The sequence below is a fragment of the Acipenser ruthenus genome, chromosome 22 (assembly GCF_902713425.1).
Source record: "Acipenser ruthenus chromosome 22, fAciRut3.2 maternal haplotype, whole genome shotgun sequence".
Taxonomy (NCBI): Eukaryota; Metazoa; Chordata; class Actinopteri; order Acipenseriformes; family Acipenseridae; genus Acipenser; species Acipenser ruthenus.
Window position 1 is genome coordinate 13,671,583 of NC_081210.1, and position 26,197 is coordinate 13,697,779.

The 26,197-nt window shown below is 40.4% G+C and overlaps 1 protein-coding gene across 2 annotated transcripts in view; it reads right to left on the reverse strand.

Moving 5' to 3' along the window:
- Positions 1–24,656, reverse strand: part of LOC117431083 (cAMP-dependent protein kinase type I-beta regulatory subunit) — a 184,184-nt gene extending 159,528 nt beyond the window's left edge. Inside the window, exons 1-2 of one of the 2 annotated variants that reach the window (XM_034051703.3) lie at positions 24,524–24,656; positions 23,339–23,557 (exon numbers count right to left, since the gene is read on the reverse strand). In XM_034051703.3, coding sequence (XP_033907594.1) covers positions 23,339–23,512 — 174 coding nt within the window. In that variant the 5' untranslated portion in view covers positions 23,513–23,557; positions 24,524–24,656. Of the gene's footprint in view, positions 1–23,338; positions 23,558–24,515 lie in introns of both variants that reach the window. The other variant, XM_034051704.3, reaches the window with a different exon arrangement.
- Between the last annotated feature and the right edge of the window lie 1,541 nt (positions 24,657–26,197).

Below are 26,197 nucleotides of genomic sequence, written 5' to 3' on the forward strand. Positions count from 1 at the left end.
AAAAGCAAGGGTTCACATGTATTGCAGTTGTTTGAGTGACATGTTTGAACCTGCTGGTCACATCAGGGAATGTATAAATCAGGCAGCTCTTTCAATTTAATAAAAGGTTTAGACCAGGCAGGAAGAATTCTGTCAACACATTCCTCTATAGGACAAAATGACAGAAATCACATGCGAGGAGGGCATCACAGCAGCACCTTTTAAATCACATGTGAGGAGGGCATCACAGCAGCACCTTTTAAATCACATGCGAGGAGGGCACCACAGAAGCACCTTTTAAATCACATGCGAGGAGGGCACCACAGAAGCACCTTTTAAATCACATGCGAGGAGGGCACCACAGAAGCACCTTTTAAATCACATGTGAGGAGGGCATCACAGAAGCACCTTTTAAATCACATGCGAGGAGGGCACCACAGAAGCACCTTTTAAATCACATGCGAGGAGGGCACCACAGAAGCACCTTTTAAATCACATGCGAGGAGGGCACCACAGAAGCACCTTTTAAATCACATGCGAGGAGGGCACCACAGAAGCACCTTTTAAATCACATGCGAGGAGGGCACCACAGAAGCACCTTTTAAATCACATGTGAGGAGGGCATCACAGAAGCACCTTTTAAATCACATGCGAGGAGGGCACCACAGAAGCACCTTTTAAATCACATGCGAGGAGGGCACCACAGAAGCACCTTTTAAATCACATGCGAGGAGGGCACCACAGAAGCACCTTTTAAATCACATGCGAGGAGGGCACCACAGAAGCACCTTTTAAATCACATGCGAGGAGGGCACCACAGAAGCACCTTTTAAATCACATGTGAGGAGGGCATCACAGAAGCACCTTTTAAATCACATGCGAGGAGGGCACCACAGAAGCACCTTTTAAATCACATGCGAGGAGGGCACCACAGAAGCACCTTTTAAATCACATGCGAGGAGGGCATCACAGCAGCACCTTTTAAATCACATGCGAGAAGGGCACCACAGAAGCACCTTTTAAATCACATGTGAGGAGGGCACCACAGAAGCACCTTTTAACACTAGAACCGCTGCGGTTATACGCATAAAAAAACCGCCGCTGGCAGTCATTATGACTGTACATTTTAAACAACCTCAATATTAAAATGAAAGACAAACTATCAACTCAAAAGTTTTATTCAAGCACAGCATATCAAACATCTGCACAGCCAAAACAATGTACTTAAATGAGCAATTAAAGATAAAAGGGTTTTGTTTCTAACTTATCACATATAAAACAGTACTTCAAAATATGTAAAACTATAATATATATAACATAAAAAAAGAAAATACCGTAAAAAATGACGATAAAAAGTCGATTTTCTAGGCATTTTTGCGGGCCCGTTAAAAGGGGCCATGTGTCTAATATTAAACTACTGTACTAGTGCCACAATGGGATTACTACAACTTAGTTAGATAGTATTTGAAAAATGTCAGTAAACACTTCAGAAATACAAAGTAGGCCTTTTAAAAACAAAATCTAAAACGTTACATATTTAAAAGGTTTTTTCTTTACAACTCGTTTTTATACATGCAATGTTTATATGTGTTTCTTTTTTTTTTTTAAATTACCATACTGAATGCGATTTTCTGATACTTTGCACATTACCAATATATGTATCCATTTTTTATTATTATTTTTTTTCTGTTAAGGACTGGTTTATAAAGGAACCACAAAATAATATGTGCAATTACTGATCACTTTATTCATTAGAAAACATATATGAAATACAAACAGCAGTAGATCTTGCAGTTAACACAATACGTTTTTTTGTCTTTTAAATTATACCTGTTAACAATAACAATTTAAAGGAGAAATACTTTTAAAAAATAAAGTGGCAAAGCTTAAAGAATGTTGTAATATGTAACCTCAGCTTCATTCCGTGTGGGACTGCACATTGATTCCAGAAGACAAGTCGTCCAATTCAACATATCGGCGCCAATCGCTGCAGGTCTGTGACCAAGAACATTAAATCTTAATATCTACCTGCTTTTATTGTTATGATCTTTTCATTTTTTTGTAATCCTGTTTTAGTTTTTTTTAGTTTTTCACAACACTGTTTCGTGCTGTGGTTTAGTCCCATATTTCTCAATTCCTGTGAAATCTTTTGGTAGACTTTATGGTTTCGGAGAGTACGAGTTAACCCCGCCGCCAACCTTTCTCAACACCAAGCCAGTACCAGATATGTTGCGAGGCCAGTTTCACGGTTCCGGGATTACACATTGCTGTGTAGTTGCCAGCATTATTATTTAACGGTGCCAAACCGTGAAAACAATTAAAGCACTGTTTGGACCGCGAACACTGTTTATTGTCGTTGTTTGAGTATTGCATCACCTCTACACCTGCGCACTGCAAACTTTGCCACACTCACACAAACTTAACTGCGCTTTCAAGTAAACAGACTTCAAAAGTTGCACCCTAAAGTAGCACAATCCACACAGATGTCACGCTTCTCAACTTTTCCTGTGCATTTACCACATACTGCTCTTTCACACTGGGCACAGATATCGGAAGTTTTATTTTTATTGCATTTAGCTACCTGGCATTGTTTTCTCTTGCGTGTCACTGGGTTCAGCACTGAATCCAGGTTGAGCTGCATTTGCCTGCTGCTTTGCAGTTTTCTGATCGAAATGTTTCTGCCGAAGCTCTGTGGCTAGCTTCAAGATGAAATCTCCTACTGATATTTTCCCTGGTGCATTCCTTGTACAAAACGAAGGACTTGATGGATGCCAGGTCCAGTACATTGTAAAATACAGCAACTGGCCACCGGTGAGGACAGGCTTTCACTGAGTACTGACGTGCCATCTGGTCTAAAATGTCCCTCCATGTTTTGTGTCATTGTAGAAATCCAGTCTCCAGTTTTTTCTTGTTAACAGTCCCAATGGCAAATGACATATGGAGCTGAGAATTACATTCTTTCTCAGCTTGCACTTGTCGTAGGACAGTCATTGTGTTTCAAAATTGTACTGGAGCACAGCTGTAGTTGCAAGTTTTGCACAGATGGTGGAACCGCTCTTTTTGCTTTGTTCACTGTTCCAACCAGGCAGTTATTTTTTTTCTTCAACTCTTTTGACAATCATCATTTTGTATCCTATGTACCTCTGCTATAGGACAGCGTTGAATGTGGTGTAGCATTCGCATATCGATCAATAAACAAAAATCACTGAGTGCTAGTGATGTTGCTTTTTGCGTATGGTGTGGGACCTGAGGTTTCAGTCAAAACATTTTGTGCAGCCCGTCTTCTCACAGTGTCAATACTGGGATTTATAAATTCCCAAATAGTGCCATCCTTCCCAATCTCCTGAATGCCTGTTCGTGCTGGCGATGCAGCCGAAGTTGCTGTCCTTGGTACTGCTGTGGGTGAAGCGGTTGGCATGGCTGGCACTGCAGAGGTAAGCTCAGTGGGGGTAGAGATAACAGGCTTGTATTGTAAGAAGCAGTCAAAATGACTTCTTTTGCGGTTCTAGGTGGGCGGGATTATAACTTCCTTATTTTCGCAATCCTACCTTTCAAACGCCGTCAGGGTATTTAATACATGTATTTAGTTAAAGTCATAGAAAACAGACAACTGCATAACTTTCAGACATGCTGAGTAATTTAAATTTGAAAACCTCAAACCGTCCGAATGACTGCCGTGGCGGTTCCAGTGTTAAAGCACACAGTGCCAACAGAAGAATTCCAGTTAATCTCACCTAATATATATTGCCATCATTTTGTAGGTCTCAGATTTTCCTAAATGACAAAACGCATACATGCTGGTAAAGGTGAATCAGATTTTTATTAATGGCAATGTATTTGAAGCTGTTGCTGATGAATATTTATCGCTGTACTTCTGGTCATCTCTGAGGCACTGCATGAAGGAACCAACTTGATATTGAAAATATATCAGTCATAGCAAAAGCAGTGATTGGTACTCAAAGGCGGCTGGAAGTTTGAATTGTTTTAAAAGAAAATAAATGGAAAAACATTTAGATTTTTTTTCTGGAAAAATATAAAAAATAAAAGGTCTAAAATCTAAAATTGCTCTCCCTACAAGGACTCAAACTCCCAGAAGCAACTCACTATTGGATGCTTTCCTTCAACAGGAAATACAGCATACAAAAGAGTGCAAGATACTTTCACTAGCTTTATTGTTTACGAATGCTATTAGAAAATACCACTTAAATACACTACGAACATGTGTGCCTGTTTCATAAAAATAAAAAAGTGAGATCTACAAAGTGATGGTAATACATATTAGATAAGATTAACAGCATATCTTTTAAACCACTGGCCAGCATATCTTTTAAATCACTGGCCAGCATATCTCTCTTGTAAGATTATAAACAGCTAATTGCAGTTCCTGAGGTACACCCTTGTAACTGAAGGCACTGAAAGCATTGCAGAAGGGTTTAGTTAAAAGGGATTGTATTATCTGTACTACAGCAATCCGTCGCGTATCTGCCCGTCGCGTACCCGCCCGTCGCGTATCTGCCCTACCCGTTTACCCGCCATGATCAATCGCTTCAGCAACGTGAGTTTATTATTGAACAGAGAAGATTAGTTCAGAGATTGTAGATCACCAGAGTTTTTGTACACTGTGTTGTATGTGCTCCGTGCGCAACCATTGCTGGAAGTGTCACGTGAGCAGTTCAGTGTGTTGACTTGATATGTAAATAAATCCTGTTCTCCTGCGGGGGGCGTATCAACTTCAACCTCCGTCTCGCTCTCCTCCCTGTCACTCAGCAGCGAATGCATGCACCCACACTGCAGACGGCTACTCTGTCACAAGCATTAATACCCTGCATCTTTCTAAACAAGGGATTTAGGGGAGTTCCTTTTCTTTGCAGCACCAGCAATAAAGTCGCTGACAAGGTGAGTGTCTTTTATTTATTAACCACAAACAACTGTAGCTGGCTTCCAGTCTCACACTGTAGGCAGGTACTGTTTCTCACTCAAAAAACTGTCACACACTTTAACGGCTCCTCTTTCACCATTCACACACGGAGCCGTGCAATCTAACTAACCCCATTCACTCCCGGCTGCGCATACACACGCGCATGCATACCAGTTTAACAATACACACAACACATACAACACATAACCACAGCAGTGGGTCTTCTGAGCCCCCAGTTGTCCGGGTCGCTACAATAATAATTGTTACAGCTGTGTATAATGGTATTTAAAACAGGATTAATGTAGCCGCCTTTTTACATATCCTCCCTTACTCTGGTCCCACGGCAGGCGGATATGCGACGAATTACTGTATTTAGTTGTTTAGTTGAATTGATATAAATTTCAAATACTATTCTTGCAAGTTTCTTGAAGAGTTTTAAATCCCAGATGGTTTCAGCTTGTTATTTTAAAAACACACTAGTTGACATAAAAGGACCTGACCAAACTTGTGGGTGTGTGGGCACATCTTTAGAAACACATGCAGATTTATAAGTAAACCACAAGATGGGCTTTCCAGAGCTTGACATCTGCACCAGATCTAACCGCCAACAAACAAATAAGGAAATGTAACCAAGAAATGCTGGTTTTGTCACATATGGCTACCGACTGTAATGACAACCAGGAAGACCAGAGAATCCCACAAGTTTATGTACTGTAATATATTTTTAGTTACTAAATGAAGGCAGATATCTATGGAGACAGACACCAAAGCCATCTGCATCATATTAGACTACCAATTTGATGATTTGGACGTTCCAATGAAATAGTCTGTTTATCCTTAAATAAATAAATCATAACTAGAAGCCTTGATACACAGTAGAAAGCTGGGGCAGTTCAGTGTTCTAGCTGATTGATATCTCACAGCATGTGAATATAATGATCAAAACGAAATTAATTTGGGGTCCCTGCGTCCCTGGCACTCTCCCAGGTTCCGGAGGCAAACCAAACCAGGACCGATTGGCCAGCCAGACACCTGACGAGTTTAAGCAGACACCTGCAAAACTTTGAACGCCAAAGGCGCTTGCCAACATCCACTCTCGAGTTCCTGGGTGTCAAGAGACAAGGGCTTGGTCATGGGATCGGAGGACGCCCACTGACCTTTCGTTCTCCTGAAATGTTGTGAGGAGTTGCTGTTGGGGGAATGTAATTGTTCAGCCTAGAAAATCGTGGCTAAACTCTACTAAATTCTTAAAAAATGGAAAATAGTTTAAAGATATTTACTGTGACGTAAGTGGGGTAAAACAGGCAACAAATGTCACAAGCAGCACACAACTGTAGGGAAGGTTGAATATTTTTTGCGAGAATTGAGAGGATACAGTGAAATAAAAAAAGAGCTCATCTCCAAAATAAGTAAAACCTGTAAGGATTTACTCAAAACTACCTGACTGTGCCAAGAATTGGGGTCTATACTGAAGGGCAGTGAAGTATTCCAGAACACAGTACTGAGCCCTCTCAGGGGCATCTGTAATCTCTGGAGCACTCCCAGGGGTGTTGGTTATCTCCGAGCATGGTCTCAGAGTCTTCACAGCACACTCTCACTGCTCCAGAGGTAGATTTTCAGAGCACTTCAATGTGGCACTCTGGGTGGGGGTGCTGAGGGGTTCGTTTGGCATTCACATTGCTGCTCCATACAAAACCTTATGACTATATAAACTTGAATCCTGTCTGTGATCTCAACCTTTCACGATCATGTAAACTCTGAACGAAAGCCAACGTGGACCTTTAGCCTGCACTTTGAATTATGCATCGCTACAATACTAAATATAGTAGTTTATTAATATGAGTAAAAATATATTTTAAAAACCTCTCTAATTTATTTAAGACAATATTTCATTTCCAATGGAACTATTTACAAAAGCAGGGATGATAAATGCTGTTAACAGTTGCAGCTCAGCAACAGTTTCCATGGAGACATCATATGCAAACAGAAAGAAAAGGCAGCATTATGAAGAAGTGTAAATCAATAAATTACACAGAAAATATTAGGTAGAAGTGATAATAGTCTGTGAGCAAGGCTGGATTGGTGGAAGGCTAAACCACTGTGGGATCCTTGTGTGTGTTTTGCTTTTCAGAAATTATACATTGATATAAATGTATATAATTGATACATTTATATAAATATTAAGAACTGAAGGGGTGGGGACAATTTCACTATGGCAGAATATATAATGAAAAGCGCAATGCTATCTGAAAGCAAGGCTTGCAAACAGAGATCTCTTTATCATAGTGTAGTACTATGCCAATGTAACGCTCCCTCTAGAATCCCCAGTGAAGACTGGCAACTTCACGCAGCCAGGACACATCTGACTACACACCACGCGGCTCTGCTTTTACCAGGTGAGCCATTAGGGTAAGCTTAGTGTTACAGCAGGCTAAATGAGCTTCATCCAATTAAAAGCTTATCAATGGCAAAGCACAAGTGTTGTATAAACTGAAGCAGAAATTGTGCCCCGATATGGAACAGGCTCCCATGTACAGATTCTCTTCACAATGCATATCTGAGCAAACCCAAGTTAAATATTCAACACTGCTATCCAAGTCTTCAACAAACTAGAACTACATCACCAAATGCAAATGCAAAATGTTTGCTTTGTATCCCAGTTGGACCACATTTAGGGTTCCTTCTTTGTGTTACAGCTTCTGCACAGTATGTACTATAGATGGGTCAATAATTGATTATAATGAAATTATCATGGTATAGTATTGATCATTCCCTTATGGAATAAACATATTTTTAATATATGGTAGAAAAGTATGATCCTTATATTTTTCATATATAGAAATTGGCCCCTTGGGACTCCCGAGTGGCGCATCCAGTAAAGGCGCTCCACGTGGCGTGCAGGATGTGCCCTATAGTCTGGACGTCGCGAGTTCAAGTCCAGGCTATTCCTTTGCTGACCAAGGACAGGAGCTTCCAGGGGGCGGCGTTCAATTGGCCGAGCACCGCCCGGGGGGAGGGAGGGTTAGGTCGGCCAGGGTGTCCTCGGCTCACCGCGCACCAGCGACCCCTGTAGTCTGGCAGGGCGCCTGCGGGCTTGCCAGTAAGCTGCCCGAGAGCTGTGTTGTCCTCTGACGCTGTAGCTCTTTGGTGGCTGCATGGTGAGTCCGCAGTGTGAAAAATAGCGGTCGGCTGACGGCACACGCTTCGGAGGACAGCGTGTGTTTGTCTTCGTCCTCCCGAGTCGGCGCAGGGGTGGTAGCGGTGAGCTGAGCCTAAAAATAATTGGCCATTTCAAATTGGGGAGAAAAGAATAAAAAAAAAATAATAATAATTGGCAACGACTAAATTTATTAAAAAAAAAAAAATTGGCCCTTTTTTATAGGTTTAAAATATATGGGACATATTTAAAATATATTTTAGTCTGTAATCCATATATTTATTTGTTTTATATGGATTACAGACTAATGAAAATATATGGTGCACCATATATTTTTAACATATAAAAGAAATATTGAGAGGAACGGTAGTTCCTCGTACAAGTTAGAAAAACTTGTTTGAAACTACGAGTCTCTATACAGCTCAAAGAGTTTAGCTGTTTTTACCATGTTGCAGTGGCAAAACTAAATCACTTAGAATTACCATCTGTACCAGTATCAAAAGTCTGAAACTTTCTTATCTCAAATGTGAAAAAAAACGTACATACCTCTTATACACAATGAGATAAACCTAAGGTAAAATTGTTATTCTCCTCCTTCTTCCTCTTCCGTCGACTTTTTAAGGGTGTGTAGCGACTATTCAAACAGAAAAGCTAAATAACTGGACATCTACCAATCATGTGATTCCACATGTTGGTCAACGTCAAAACATACCAGGGTGTGCAAGCAGTTTGATATCCACACCATTTATATTAAACAAATTATTTATGTTTTCAAACAGCACATATCGCAGGAAAAAAATAAAATAAAAAAAAATAAAAAACCGTGGTTTGAACTTGCAACATGACATCCTTGAAGAGCACACAACCTTAGCCCGCTGCACCACTGCGCAGTTGTTGAAATGCATTAATTTTTTAAGCTGACCAGCTTTGATTTCCTGTCTGAAAATTTCTAGTTTCCCGTTTGTTAGGGTAGATACCATAGAATGGCTTTGCACACAAGAGTGGCATGTAGCTTCCTTGTCTAAATCTCTGATCTCTGATAAATTGTAGTTCCTCATTTAATTAAAAATAACTAAAGGAATAATTTATTTGGTAGAAATAAATACATTATTTAAACAAATGCACAGAGGAATAAATACATTTAGAAATAAATATTTTTAAATAAATGCATGTAGAAATGAATACATGTTTATATTATAAATGTATAAATAAATTAATAAATAGCAAGCTAGAAAACGACATGTCATATTAATTGATTTGGCTGATGCGTTTATCCACAGCAATTCACATTTATATACTGTAATGAACTTCACCCACTCGGGTTCGTTGCCCCTTTAAAAATTTGACCCAGCACACAAGAAATTGATTTTTAAGCGCTGGTGCGCTATTTTTAATAAACACCAAAACAAAATACAAAACAAACACCTAGCTCTTTACGAGCACTAACTAAACAAACAGGAACCTAACTACAAACAGGACAGCTAAGCTGTTTCCCTGTACAACAAAGCAAAATACACACAGTTTTCACACACAACCTTTCACGGTTTCTCAGTACCTCCTTCTCTGTACGCCTGCACACCCTCGCAAGCGGGCTCTACCCACAGCAGCCTCTAGCAAAATGACTGACCTCCTTTAATACCCTGCACCTGGTTTTAATTTAACAATAGCTACCAGGTGCAGGGGATAATTAATAATAAAACAATTAACAAACTAAATTAAACAATAAAGCAAAACAATTAAACTAAACAAATGTGCATTCGCACATGTTTTTTTCCCCATGCAGGGAGGATTAACACCCTCCCTGCTGTGTTACACTTCCCCCCCTTAAGTGCGCAGCACTGATCGGCCATTCCATGGCCACATTCCTCCCCCCCCCCTTTTGAAGTCCAGTGCCCAGAGGAAGGGACCGCGATCCGGCGAGGAGGGACCCAAACGGCTTGCCAGGGGCGACCGATGCATAGGCCGGTAACCTGGACGGTGCAGCGACAGGCAGAGGTGTGAGCCACGGGACCGGTGCAGCGACATCTGAGCATCCAGGGGGAACACAGCGGGAGAAAGGGGGAACGCCAGTGACGTCACACGACCGCGTCGTGACATCTGAGGTTTCAGGGGGAGCGGAGCAAGGGACCAGGTGAGCAACTGTGCCTGGCGGTGCCCCGACCTGGGCACGAGGTCGAGCACAGGGAGGTCCATGCATTCCGGCAGGGTGTCAACGAGCACGGGGCTAGGGACCGTACCCATCTGCGCCGGACTGCTTTGCAGGGGTGGAGGTCGGGGCAGTGGTGGAGCTGGGCACTTTAGCTCCTCTTCCTCAGACAGCTGCAGCTCCTGCAGCGGCGGCTCCTCCCCTCTGGGCTCCATAAGCTGCGGCTCCTCCCCTCTGGGCTCTGGAAGCTGCGGCTCCTCCCCGCTGGGCTCTGGCAGTGGCAGTTCTTCCCCTCTGGGCTCTGGAGCTGGAGTCAGCGGGGCACCTCTTGCTTGCTCCCACTTTTGGAGCAGCAGGTCTAGCTCCGTCGGCTGTCCCTCTCGCTCTGCCAGCTGCCCATCCTGCTCCTCTGCAGACGACGGCTCCACCTTCTCTGGCTCAGGAGACAGCAACAGTTCCTCCTTGTCCTGCTCAGGAGACAGCGGTGCTTCCGGCACTCCAGGTTCCCGTGCACTTTCCACCCATCTCTGGAACATGAGCTCTATCTCTGTAGGCTCCGGATCCAGGAGCCCCCTCTCTGCTCTCCACTTCCTGTTGCTCTCTTGCATAGCAGCAGTATTCCTATTGATCTGTTCAATCAATGCCTTTAAATCATTATCCATTTCTGGGTCTCTAGGGGTGCCCACACTTTCTGACACCACATATAATGAACTTCACCCACTCGGGTTCGTTGCCCCTTTAAAAATTTGACCCAGCACACAAGAAATTGATTTTTAAGCGCTGGTGCGCTATTTTTAATAAACACCAAAACAAAATACAAAACAAACACCTAGCTCTTTACGAGCACTAACTAAACAAACAGGAACCTAACTACAAACAGGACAGCTAAGCTGTTTCCCTGTACAACAAAGCAAAACAAAATACACACAGTTTTCACACACAACCTTTCACGGTTTCTCAGTACCTTCTTCTCTGTACGCCTGCACACCCTCGCAAGCGGGCTCTACCCACAGCAGCCTCTAGCAAAATGACTGCCCTCCTTTAATACCCTGCACCTGGTTTTAATTTAACAATAGCTACCAGGTGCAGGTGATAATTAATAATAAAACAATTAAACTAAATTAAACAATAAAGCAAAACAATTAAACTAAACAAATGTGCATTCGCACATGTTTTTTTCCCCATGCAGGGAGGATTAACCCCCTCCCTGCTGTGTTACAATACCTATATAAAAAGTATATATTGCAAGTTGCCTAAAATTAATAGCGCATCAAAGAAAGCCACCGAGGTTGAAACATTTAATGGTAGCTACTGAGTCAACATTTACATTGTAACGTTTAAAACAATCTTTTAAAATGTAACAAACAAGGGTCATTTAAATGTGTTGGCTGAAAAAAGTAACAAGCAGACAAAACTGACTGAAACTAAACAAGTTTGAATGACAAATTCGGCAACATTGTCGAGTTTTGTAAACATTTAAAACTTGTATGCTATGTTCATACAGTAATTAAACGGACTGTGTTGTATAGCGTTATGCTGACTTTGAAAAACAAAATGTTTAAAAACAGGGTTTAGTGCAAGTGACAAAACCATTTTTCTTTACACACACTAAATTATATATGACGCGCACGCAAGCATGCTCTCACGCGCACACTCACACACACACACCTGGGTTCAATCCCAGGTGGGGGACACTGCTGCTGTACTGAAATAAATAACAATTATAATAATCATGCATCTTGTTGCAGTTTCAACACTCATGGTTTGTCTTTGTTGTGTAAAAACCAGTCCACATGCAGAAACTGCTCGTGCTGCATCCACAGAGTTTGGTGGAATTAACAAAAACCAGCTTGCAAATTTTGCCATGTTTCGGAATCTGATTTCATACATCAGCCAGAAATCAACAATATTTACATTTTTCACGGTAGGCAGTCAAATACGTGAAATTGTGAATTTTCCGTGGTCTTATACAACGAGACACTAGTGATCCGTCGCTTTTGACTGGACATTTGTGAGTTCAAACACATGTGGGGGACACATTGCTGCTTTATCTAGATGGGTATAAAGTATAAATGGGTAATTGTATGTCACAATTGTAAGTTGGCCTGGATAAGTGTGTCTGCTTAAAAAAAAAAAAAAAATTATTAATAATAATAATAATAATAATAATAATAATAATATGCGTGTTTGGTTGGTACTTGGATGGGAGACTGCCTGGCAATACCAGATACTTCAAACTAATACCGCAAAGGGTATTAATCGCTATTGAAATAATTGCATAAGAGAAGTTATAAATATATTTATTTCACGGCTCCACCCGCTGTTTTAATTGCATTTGGATCATTCCAGACACCACCTGATACGTGAGCGCAACAAACTCAGCAATGCATTGATCATTAATACATTTTAAAAACAAAACATCAAAGTCACAGCATGCATTATATTCGGGCCGGGACATTTAAATTTTATGAGAATAAGCAGAGTGTGACATTAACAGAAGTGACATTAAATTTGACTGTATTATGGCTACGTCTGTCTTCTTTTCATACATTTACACTGTAAAACACAAGGCTGAAGTTGACCTCTTATTCGCCAGCTTCTTATTCGCAAGCTTTTAAGTGCATAAATGTATTTGGCTACGTTGAAGAAGTAACCTTGCATTTAAAGGGTTAAATCACTTTGGGCCGCCGATTTCTCTGCAGGTACCTGAAGAGGGGCAACCCTCCTACAAGCCCCACTTGTATTTATATGTGGCATATTTACCCGCTGTTCTTCCCCAGTAAACCACGTTGGGCCGGGATAAATACAAGTGGGGCTTGCCCCTTGTCAGGTACAATCGGTGGCCCAAAGTGATTTAACCAGTTAAATTTACGGCTACTTCTTCAATGTAGACAAATACATTTATGCACTAAAAGTCAGCGAATAAGAAGCTTATTAAGAAGCTGAGCGAATGAGAAGCTGGCGAATAAGAAGCTGGCAAATAAGAAGCCAACTTCAGCCTTGTCTGTAAAACCACAGACGTGTGAAACGTTTGTATGTAAATGGAATGTGTGTATAGTAAAAAAAAAAAGAAGTGTTCTATTCCTAAACAGCAATGTTTATACCTCATTATACCTGGACTCTTGACCGGAGGGTTGTGGGTTCAATCCCGGGTGAGGGACACTGCTGTTGTACCCTTGAGCAAGGTATTTTACCTAGATTCAGTATAAACAACTGGATAAACTGGTAATTGTATGTAAACATAATGTGACAATTGTAAGTTGCCCTGGATAAGGGTGTCTGCTAAAAAATAAATAATAATAATTTAAATGCAATCTGCTGAACTATTTGCATTTGACTTGGTATTTGTATATTCTGAAATATAAGAATTTGCATTTGAATTTCAAATCATGGGAAAGCTTCAAAAATATTTCAATTTTAACACTTTTCAATAATAATGCTCATAATAAAGTAGAGAGACTTTATGTTGATTAACCTGAAACTAAAGGACACTTTTGAGAACTTCATGTTTATTAAACATAACAAAACAAGTAAAAATAATAATTGTGCAATACACACATATAAATATATACATATATCTCATAATTTATGTCAGTTTTTCACAAACCTGGTCCTGCGGGCCCACTGTGTCTGCTGTTTGTGTTTCAACTGAGTTCTCAATTATTAAATTGATCCCCCAATTGAACTAACAATTAGTGACTTAATGCAATGTTAGAAATAACTCTAAATATCCAACTCTTTTGGCTGCTTTCACAAACCCTGATCAGCACTAATCTTGGACTATCTTACCTGAGTTAACATTAGGTAGTCCTAGATTAGTGTTAATTGAGGCCTGTGCAGCCAGCCATTTCTATAAATAATTCAAATGCTCTGATTAGACATTTTATTCATTCAATTGAGGGTTCAATTCATAATTTAAAGCTCAGTTGGAACACAAATCAGCAAACATTGGGTCCTCAGGACCAAGATTGGGAAACACTGTTTTATGTAACTTGCTTCCTATATTGGTACATACCTGTTAATTATTATGAACTATGTGATTACTGTGTTTATGTTGTTATTATATAGACTGTTTTCCTTGTATGTCACCTTGGATAAAGGCCTCTGCCAAATTCATGTTAATAAATTAACATTTGTTGTATGGGAAAGTATTTGAAGTCCATTTAGCATTCGTCACATATTTGCATATGTATTTAGTTTGGTAGTAAATGTATCACATTTGCATTTGTATTAAGCAAATTCACATGAACATTGACATTGCCACTGGTCTCATCAATTTCCTCAAAACAATAACCATCAAATTTAACAATGGAGTCACCCATACCTTTCAAAATTTATGCTCAAAGTTTGAAATCATGGATAGAGTCTACATTGTTCAAGAGCAGTTCCCAGTCATTGGTGCTCATGCAATCACCATTCACAAATGTCAGGGGATGACTCTAAAACAGTTAGGATGGATCGTGGTAACTCCATTTTCTCCTATGGGCAAAGTTTTGTTGCACTTTCCACAGTTACTTCCTTAAGCGGTATCCACCTTATCAACTTTGACCCCACCTGCATCTGTGCATGTCGAACTGCAGTTGAAGAGTACCATCGGCTCAGAGGGATTTATTGTCCTAAGTTGATAAGCTTGAAGGAGACTAAAACGCACAAGGGACACAAGGTAAAAGATCATGCGCGTTTCATTCACTGAGCCATCATTAATGTTCAGGAACAGCAAAAGCCTCAGTCTTCTAAGAGAACACTTGCACTTACACATCCATTCAGAGGCTTGAGCAACCCCAATTTCACCTCATGCTATGCAAATGCAACATTGCAGTGCCTTCTTCACTTGCAACCTCTGAAGGATTCATTAAAACACAGTCAACAAGAGGCTATCAGGAGCTTTGTTCACAAATAAGATCACTTGCCATCCACTGCGTCTCTAACTACTGTGGATATTTGTCACTTCTTAGGAGAACCTTTCAATAGAGGTGAGCAGCAACTTGTTGCAGAGTTTCTCACCAAATTGTCTGAAATTTGTCCTGTAGTATCTTGCATGGTTTCAGTCACAATAAGTCATGACATTCATCAAACCGAGAGGTGCTGCATGTTTATCCTCTACATGTGTTTGGAAGAACTCATTTTTAGAAATGACAAATGGGCAATGATTCCTGGTAGCAAATGTAGGCAATGCAAAACTTCTCCAATCATGAAACGTGAATTTATTCAAATCAGCAGGGAGACTGATTGCAGTCCAACTTATGCTTTGGGAAACCAAATCAGACGGGACCGTTACAAAGTGACACAATACTATGGTTACTGCTGTGCAGAAGAGCACAATTACTGTGGTCAACAGGAATTACCAATTAGCTTCCATTATCATACACCAAGGACAGGGTGTTACTTCAGGACACTATGTGTCTGTTCTTGCTGTGGGTGCTACTGGAAAATGGGTGCACTTATTGAAGTCAAACCATAAACAAAATGTATATGGCCTTTCATGAAGATCTAATGCTTTACAAATGCCTTAGCCTAAGTTCATAACACCACTATATCAAGGAGAATAATGTTTTTTTCCAGCATTCAAATGTGTTAGTATACTACCCTTTACCACGGACATGCATATGTACCTTTTGAACCATTCATAACATTGTAGTTTTGTACCTATGTAAATATCAATATATTAATACCTACCAAAATAGACATATTGTTTTCACCACTCATGCAACTATAAGAATACAATGTTTACACTTTCAATACTGTCCAAAAGTCCCTTCTACCATTATTTTACTTTTAAATCTTTTCTCATTTCCCTTATATTACTCTACTTATTACTCTCTTGTAATATCTGCCTGTCTATTTACCATACACGTTCTCAAATATCTTTCCCTTGCTTTATTTATTATTTGATGAAGTAAAAAAAGAAGTGATATCTTTAACAAAAACATTGTCAATGTAAAAAAACAAGTTAGAAAAAATCAACAGCTGTTTAAAGGGGTGATATCAAACACAAAAGTCCAAGTTAGGAGAAGCAGTTAGGCCAATCTTGTCAAACATCAAGCAAATAGGCACAATTGGAAAGGTGCTGGGGCCCAAGATTCACACAATTCTTGCTTCTAACTTGGCGTCTTTTTTTGATCGCTTCGCTCCACTTTATCGCTCCACTTTATCGCTCCACTTTATCGCTCCACTTGAAATGCTCTTTGTATGACTTGAAGTGACTGAGGCACACACACTGACACACACTCTGTGACACACAGAGACACACACACACACACTGAGACACACACACCGAGACAAACACACACAATGAGACACACACACACACACACACACTGAGACACACACACACACACTGAGGCACACATACATAAACTGACATACAGACACACTGAGACATACATACACTTAGACACACACACATACACTGAGACACACACAATGACACACACACACACACTGAGAAACACACACACTGACACACACACACACACACTGAGACACAAACACTCTGAGACACACACACTGACACACATACAGCGAGACACACATACACTGAGATACACACACACTACAACACACACAGTCTCAGTCTCAGAATGTGTCTCATTGTATGAGTGTGTGTCTCAGTCACTTCAAGTCATACAAAGAGCATTTCAAGTGGTTTGAACTTGCAACATGATGTTCTTGAAGAGCACACGACCTTAGCCCGCTGCGCCACTGCACATTTCAAGTGGAGCGAAGCGATCAAAAAAAGGCACCAAGTTAGAAGCAAGAATTGTGTGAATCTTGGGCCCAGCACCTTTCCAATTGTGCCTATTTGCTTGATGTTTGACAAGATTGGCCTAACTGCTTCTCCTAACTTGGACTTTTGTGTTTGATATCACCCCTTTAAACGGCTGTTGATTTTTTCTAACTTGTTTTTTTACATTGACAATGTTTTTGTTATAGATATGGATTACAGACTAAAATATATTTTAAATACAGCCCATATAATTTTAAATATATAAAAAGGGGCCAATTTCTATATATGAAAAATATAAGGATCATACTTTTCTACCATATATTAAAAATATGTTTTTTCCATAAGGGTTTATTGATAATCATTTTAAAATGTTGTACTAGGTTAGGCCAAAGGGATTTTTGTGAACTAAAACATAGAATTGCCAGTGCTTTTTACTGAACAACAAAGAATATTAGAAAATGTACGAACAAGAGGAGGCCCATCAGTGCTTGTCCGGTTCCTAGTAGCTGATTGATCTCAAAACTTTGTCAAGTTGGGTATTAAAGGATCCCAGTGATTCAGCATCAACAACATGACTAGGTAACCCGTTACAGACCCTCACCACTCTCTGTATGAGGTGTCTCCTTTCCTCTGTCCTAAGTCTAACTCCACTTAATTTCCAACTGTGTCCTCTGGTCCTGGTTTCTGTGCTGTGTATAAAGCATTGGTTCATTGGTACTGTGGAGACCAGAATTGGACATGGTATTCCAAGTGCTGTCTCACCAGAGCATTATACAACCTCCTTGGATTTGTACTCTACACTTTTGGCTATATACCCAAGCATTCCGTTGGCCTTTTTGATTGTTTCTCTACACTGTCCATAAGGCTGAATTGATGAAGTCAGGTATTCAATTGGATTATAGGATATCGGCAGAATGACAACTAAACTCCCATTGCCGGGGATGCAATGAAAATCTGTTTTCAAATCCCTTGCAGCACATATTCCCTCTTCGAGGCTGTAGTGGTGGGCTGACAAACACATTATTTTTATAATAAAATAACAGGAAACAAGAGAAAAAGGCTGTTTTGTTTGAAATGGTTAACGTAAACCTCTTGATCTCTAGATATAAATATTTCAGTTCTCAGCAAGCTTCATCTCTCCTTGATTTGAATTTACAGACATCTGGAATACAGCCTTATAAAAGCAGAGCATTAAAATCTGTTTGAAGAATTCATTGCCAAGGTTAAACATCGTCACTTGTAATGCAGATAAAAATAATTAGAAATAAACTAATCTGCATAGGGACCCTAAACAATGCATTAGTGTATGTATCTCTATTTAGAAGGATCTGCAGCGCTATCATTTCCTGTCTCCTAGGTAACTGTATTAGATCAATGAGAAGAACAAGCTGAAAAGAAGGAAACCATGTCACTCACTACCACTGATGAAAAATTTTTAATACCTTGATTGTGAAAGAGGCTACTTACATCCTTGAACATTATACTTCAACCACTTGCAGGAGAAACTGACTATTAGGTGTTTAAAACATTTTATTGAGAATTATTTTGCAAAAAAGGAGTGAGAGGTTGAATGTCTTCTAGTTTAAGTAGCCTATACATTAGAACCACAGATGTATGAACACCTAGGGAATGAAGCCGTGTATACACTAGAACCTCAGAGGTATGAACACCTAGGGAATGAAGCCGTGTATACACTAGAACCACAGAGGTATGAACACCTTGGGAATGAAGCCGTGTATACACTAGAACCTCAGAGGTATGAACACCTTGGGAATGAAGCCGTGTATACACTAGAACCTCAGAGGTATGAACACCTTGGGAATGAAGCCGTGTATACACTAGAACCACAGAGGTATGAACACCTAGGGAATGAAGCCGTGTATACACTAGAACCTCAGAGGTATGAACACCTTGGGAATGAAGCCGTGTATACACTAGAACCTCAGAGGTATGAACACCTTGGGAATGAAGCCGTGTATACACTAGAACCTCAGAGGTATGAACACCTTGGGAATGAAGCCGTGTATACACTAGAACCACAGAGGTATGAACACCTAGGGAATGAAGCCGTGTATACACTAGAACCTCAGAGGTATGAACACCTAGGGAATGAAGCCGTGTATACACTAGAACCTCAGAGGTATGAACACCTTGGGAATGAAGCCGTGTATACACTAGAACCACAGAGGTATGAACACCTTGGGAATGAAGCCGTGTATACACTAGAACCTCAGAGGTATGAACACCTTGGGAATGAAGCCGTGTATACACTAGAACCACAGAGGTATGAACACCTAGGGAATGAAGCCGTGTATACACTAGAACCTCAGAGGTATGAACACCTAGGGAATGAAGCCGTGTATACACTAGAACCTCAGAGGTATGAACACCTTGGGAATGAAGCCGTGTATACACTAGAAACTCAGAGGTATGAACACCTAGGGAATGAAGCCGTGTATACACTAGAACCTCAGAGGTATGAACACCTAGGGAATGAAGCCGTGTATACACTAGAACCTCAGAGGTATGAACACCTTGGGAATGAAGCCGTTTATACACTAGAACCTCAGAGGTATGAACACCTTGGGAATGAAGCCGTGTATAAACTAGAACCTCAGAGGTATGAACACCTTGAGAATGAAGTCGTTTATACACTAGAACCTCAGAGGTATGAACACCTTGGGAATGAAGCCGTGTATACACTAGAACCTCAGAGGTATGAACACCTTGGGAATGAAGTCGTTTATACACTAGAACCACAGAGGTATGAACACCTTGGGAATTAAGCCGTTTGGTGCCAGACTGCACAGTCTGATTTACACCGATTTCAGGCAAGACTTACAAATCATGCTGTATTTCAGAATAGGTAGAGAATGGTATTGTATCACACTATTCATTTCAATCAAATAAACACACTGGAGGCAGAGCACAGAAAGACACACTTCTATTGTGTCAAGTGCAAGGACAGTAGCAGCATATTGAAACGGCATGCACAGTGTTCCGTACTGCGTACAAACAAGCAAAACAAAATCGTCCCTCCTACGATTTTGAAACAGAAATTGATCTGTAGCAGTTAAATGGACTAAATATGGGATTCTGCACCCGAACGTGACCTGCACCAGGTCGCTAGTGCTGTGTTTGTGCATGTATCATGTGCAACTGTAAACGAGTTAAGCCCTGAGGACAGGTACATGCTTGTTTTTTTCCATTTTTAGAACATTAGAAAAGTCTGGGAAAAGAAGAGGCTGTTCAGCACATCAAGTCTTGTCCCTTGTTACTATGTTAGCACACCATTCGCCCCTATTAAGTGATCTAATTTTTTAGGACAAAATCTAGTCATGTTTTAAATGCTCCCAGTGTTTTTTATCCTATTACTTGGCTACTGTATTTCATGCATTTAGAACTGCTTCCTACCTTCTACCTTAAAAAAAAAAACTATTAAGAAAATTATGGTAGGAGAAGTTAAAACGATCTTTACAAATTTGCTTTATAACATAAGCGCATACAAAATCTACATATCGGAGGAGACCAGTCTGCCCACCTAAGTTCACCTGGTTCCTAGTTGCGGATTGATTTCCAAACTTTGTCAAGTTGGGTCTTAAAAGGATCCCAGTGATTCAGCACCAAGACAATTACAGATACGTTATTTAAACAGTTGTAGCAACATGTGGGGACATGTTACGCTATATTTCAGGACCCTGCTACTTACTTTATAAAGGATCCTAGTGATTCAGCATCAACAACATGCCAAGGTAACCCATTCCATCCCCTTTTGTTTCGTTTATTTTGTTTTGTTCATTAAAAGTGTACTGTAAAAAGCGCTAAAACTGCAATTCTGTGTGTCGGGTCTCAGTTTAAAAGACCAGCAAACGAATGGGAGTGAGTGCAGCTCGATTATAATATATATAACATTTATATAGCGCTTTTTATACAAGAAGTATGGCAAAGCACTGTGCAGTACATAGCAGAAAAAAAGAACAAACCACAATACATTTGTATAGCATGTCACACATACAACTGTCACAGTCAGACCACTTAAATAACAGTATACACATAATAATACAAAAGCAGCAATTTTAAAGTTACATTAAAACTCACCAAGATAAGAAAGCCATTTTATAAAAGTGCCATCCCAGCTTCCCTGACAGACGAAGGCAGAGCATTCCATAATTTAGGAGCTCTACAGGAAAAAGCCCTACCTCCCGTGTTGCTTTTGTTGACCCTAGGAATAACCAACAGCCCCGCATCCTGTGATCTCAGAGTGCGGTTTGGAAGATACAGGGTCAGTAACTCCTGTAAATAACTAGGTGCTAATCCATTCAGTGCCTTGCAATATCTTAAAATCAATTCTATACTGCACAGGGAGTCAGTGTAAAGAGGCCAAAACAGGGGTAATATGTTCACTTTTCCTGGTTTTAGTCAGAATTCTAGCGGCGGTATTCTGAACAAGCTGCAAACGGGATACCAAACGTTTTGGGACACCAGAAAAAAAGTGCATTACAATAATCAATTATACAAAGGCATGCATTAGTCTCTCGGCATCAGATATGGAATATCTGACATTTAAAAATATATCGCAGTGTTATATTTTTAAATATACTGCAGACTGTTTTGACATTCTTAGTCACACATCATGGGTCATAAATCAACTGGGGAACACATTACTCAACATTTCATCAGGAGAAGAATAATTTCTCTTCTAAGGATCGCAGTGTATCCAGATCATGCTCCCTTCTGAACAATGCTGTTTCCCACAATAACCACACTCAGAGCAAAGGCATTGTTGCACAAAGGAGTTTATAAGAAAATAAAAAAAAATTTGGTACATTGACATAGCACATGGGATACAGCAAAGGTGCAGGAAAGTGCTTCCTGTAAACACTGCAGGGGGTTCTGGAACACATTCTTTTTTTTCATGCTTTTTAGCTGTGACTATAAAGTATATTTATTATTCCATGATTTTTCTATCCAAAATTATAATTTGGAGACACAGTTAGCTTTTTCATATTTCAGATATCTGTATCTGTATACAGACTGAAATAAGGTAAGGATTAGATCAATAATAATTCTGTTCTACATAAGAGTAAGTGTTAATCTTCAGGTCATTTCCAACTGAGATTGGAATAATATAATGACCACCAGTGTATAGCATGTACAATATTTTAGACTATTATACATTGATTGATTAATAACAGTAGTTGCATATCATACGCAGCTGCCATTTCTTTTGTTATTATTTCCTTTGAGTATTAAATTATCGTAAAGGGGATTAAGATGCTATAGTCAGAAACAGGACACTAGCAGACCTGCATTTAACCTGCTCAAGCTTGTAGTAATAAGCTTTACCCTCTTCAAGAGGCTATTAAGATTCATAGCATTTACTTTATACTTTTCAGTGTTTGTCAAGAATGCTAACTTGTTCCGGCATTTTCAAGAAAACAGCTCAAATTAATTAAATAAGTGCTTGGTATTTAAAAAATAAAAACATACAAAAGTTCAAAAGTTCAAAAGACGAATGTAAAATGACACACATTTTACTTAGGCTTAACTGAGTAGACTTGCCATGGTGCACCAATGAAAACACACCTGTCTGCCTGATGCAGGATTTCCACTGATCGGTCACCTAAATTTCATGGCAATTTGAGATTATCCAGATGCAAAAGTGTGCCATGCAGATGTATGGATGAAAGGACAGATAGACACCCCCATACATGCCCAGAATATGATACTGTAAATAGCTTTAAATTAAATAATGTTAATACCTACTCCATGACAATTGGATAAGCAATTCTCCAGATTTATGCAAAAACGTGCAACATACAGTTGGACGGATATACAAACTGACTGACAGACACCTCACTATATTAGAATGTAATATTACCAATAACTTATGCTAACCTCATTGGATAAGCAGTTTTCTAGACAGATGAAGAAATCTGTTAAGTGCTACAACCACTACCTCCACTATAATAACTCAGGCTGTTTTGTCTGTCAATCACCAATCAAACACAAAAAAACATCCAAACAAAACAACTTGTATCTCTTTATCAATATCACTTGGAATAATTATAATTTCAAAAAAGGCCTGCGCATTGGTCAGCTTTATAATCAAACAGCGTGTGGGATATACTTCATGCTCCTACAATACAACAAGTATTTTACTATCTTGTAACACAAAACAACTGCAAGGATACATTTTTTACATTCACAGTATGACACGTTTTAAATGTATCAGTTAGAAGCCTGTTAGAAATCTGTGAACCGTCAATAACATAGCTCTCCCATGCATGTGTACATCTGCATTACAGGTGGTACAAAATAAAAACAATACTACATTGTTGAATGAAAAAGCCGTTGTAATTGTCAAATAGCCAACAGACTTACTGTAAAACGCAGAGAGAACAATCTTACCTTTTCCAGTTTTTCAAAATGTTCTCGGAGAAACTTCATCGGGCGGTCTGGCTTGGCTATGCAGAGATTCACAATGCATTCTTTCAAGATCTGCTGGATGTTGTGTTTCTGAACGTAAAATTCGCATCCTTTCAGACTCTCATCCTCTTCTAGATTTGACGAAGAGGAGGCCATCTTTGCAGCAAGTATCAGGAGAAGAACCGGTTACACGGAGCAGGCCTGTGGAACAGAAACATACATTTTATAATTATGGTACTGCCGTAAGCCCTCAATTAATCCTGTGTGTGCGGTTCACATATGATATGATATAAAGTCGTTATTACTTTTAAATGACAATGGGAAACCGGTTAAGACTAATGTAAATACGTGTCTGTTATTGCAGTTCATTTTAATTTGTATGTTTACTTGTCACTCTAAGACGTGGCTCTACTGTACACCTGCAAATCCATTTGTATACGCAGCATAAAGTATAAAGCTACAGTACTGAGTACACATTGGCATGACTCGTTTGGTTAAATGTTTTATTATTTGAAAACTACATTCCATAGTGTTCTAGACAGGTTTTTGTTTGTTTGTTTGTTTGTTTTGTTAATGCATTGCCAAACCAAACAAACAAACACATCAATCATGCCGATTACATGTAGGTCCGTATTATTATAAATAGCAAAATACATTAATAATGATGTATTGTTTAGCACGAATCTTAGATCAACTGTACAGTAACCATTGCATAGCAACCGTGTAATAAGCTGGCATAACTGTCTGCAACTGCCAGAACAACAGGTGCCAATTTAAAATTTCCTAGCGGACCAAACACAATACATTACCATCAGATGACATTAAGTTAACCACACAAATAATCTAAGAAATATCAAACAGTTAGAATTATATTGCCACGCTGTGTGCTGTTACAAACAAAGGTAACTATAGAAAGGTGCTCTTAGTGTTCCGTGCTACTCGGAGGGGTGTTGTTAAAACACACTGTCGGCAATCTGAAATACAGTCAATTCTCCCAGTACAATTGAAACAGGATTGTTCATTTTTACACTTTAAAAAAAAAATCTGTCATAGTGTCAGCCGGCAAATTGAAACGATTATTTTACCAGCCCCACTCTGTAGCAATACACGTTATACAGGTACAGTATTTGCCAGTTAAGTCAGCTCTTGTGTTTATTACCTGCCTACCGTTATTTTGAGAGATGCTGCTGCCTGTGATGTGATGATAATGTCTCGGGTTGCTGTGTTGTTCCAGGTCGCTCTGCGTCGTTTCACTGACGTCAATCAGCCTCGTTTTCAACCGCAACACTGCCTCTGCTGCAGCACTGAACCAAGCGAGACAGGAATGTCGATGATAACAGTAATGCTATAACGCGTGGGGTTGAAACGTTCAGCTTTGAAACGTGCATTTTCAGTGTCACAATGCTTTGTGCAAGTTTGCACATCAGATAAGATCAAGTTGACAGACCAGTTTGTGTACATTCCCAAAGCAGCGTCTTGAACCAAGCATGACATTTCCATTGGATTTATCTTACCTGTCCCTTAGCTTTTCTCAGGTGTTATCACAATGGCAATAAAGTCATTGCAGCTAATAAAATAAATCCACAAATTGTACCTATTTTGCACGTCCATTACCTATATAGGTCTCAAATGCGTAGTTTTGAAAGAATCATCTTAAGTAAACATGTGCTTTCATTTGAAAACATGGAATCTAGTAGTACTTTGTTCACAGGAAATGTGTTATACTAGCACTTTACTGTGTGAACTATGCATCAGCTGCAGAGTCACTTACAATTACATCTCACCCAAAAGACAGAGCACAAGGAGGTTAAATGACTTGCTCATGATCACACAAGGTGGGATTTGAACCAGGGACCTCCTGGTTACAAGCCCGTTTCTTTAACCACCTGGACAACACAGCCTCCGTGATAGTTGAATTATTTTGTTATCTGCCATCACTTTAATGCTATCCCAAATTATTTTTCAAACTGCTGGGTGATTTAACATTTATCTACTATAACCATCTTCCGTTAAAGCATAGCAAAGTATAGTATGGTGAGAGTCTTAGAAAGCAGTATAGTTAAGAACATAAGAACATTTCTTTTTTTTTTGTTTGTTTTTTATTTTATTGCAAAACACATAGGACAACACCCACCCCTCCCACCGAACACACCCACTCCACCCCTCCCATCGAACACACCCACTCCACCCCTCCCACTGAACACACCCACTCCACCCCTCCCACCGAACACACCCACCCCTCCCACCGAACACACCCACTCCACCCCTCCCACCGAACACACCCACCCACCCCTCCCACCGAACACACCCACTCCACCCCTCCCATCGAACACACCCACTCCACCCCTCCCACTGAACACACCCACTCCACCCCTCCCACCGAACACACCCACCCACCCCTCCCACCGAACACACCCACTCCACCCCTCCCACCGAACACACCCACCCACCCCTCCCACCGAACACACCCACCCACCCCTCCCACCGAACACACCCACTCCACCCCTCCCACCGAACACACCCACTCCACCCCTCCCACCGAACACACCCACTCCACCCCTCCCATCGAACACACCCACTCCACCCCTCCCACGGAACACACCCACCCACCCCTCCCACCGAACACACCCACCCACCCCTCCCACCGAACACACCCACTCCACCCCTCCCACCGAACACACCCACTCCACCCCTCCCACCGAACACACCCACTCCACCCCTCCCACCGAACACACACACTCCACCCCTCCCACCGAACACACCCACCCACCCCTCTCACCGAACACACCCACTCCACCCCTCCCACCGAACACATCCACCCACCCCTCCCACCGAACACAC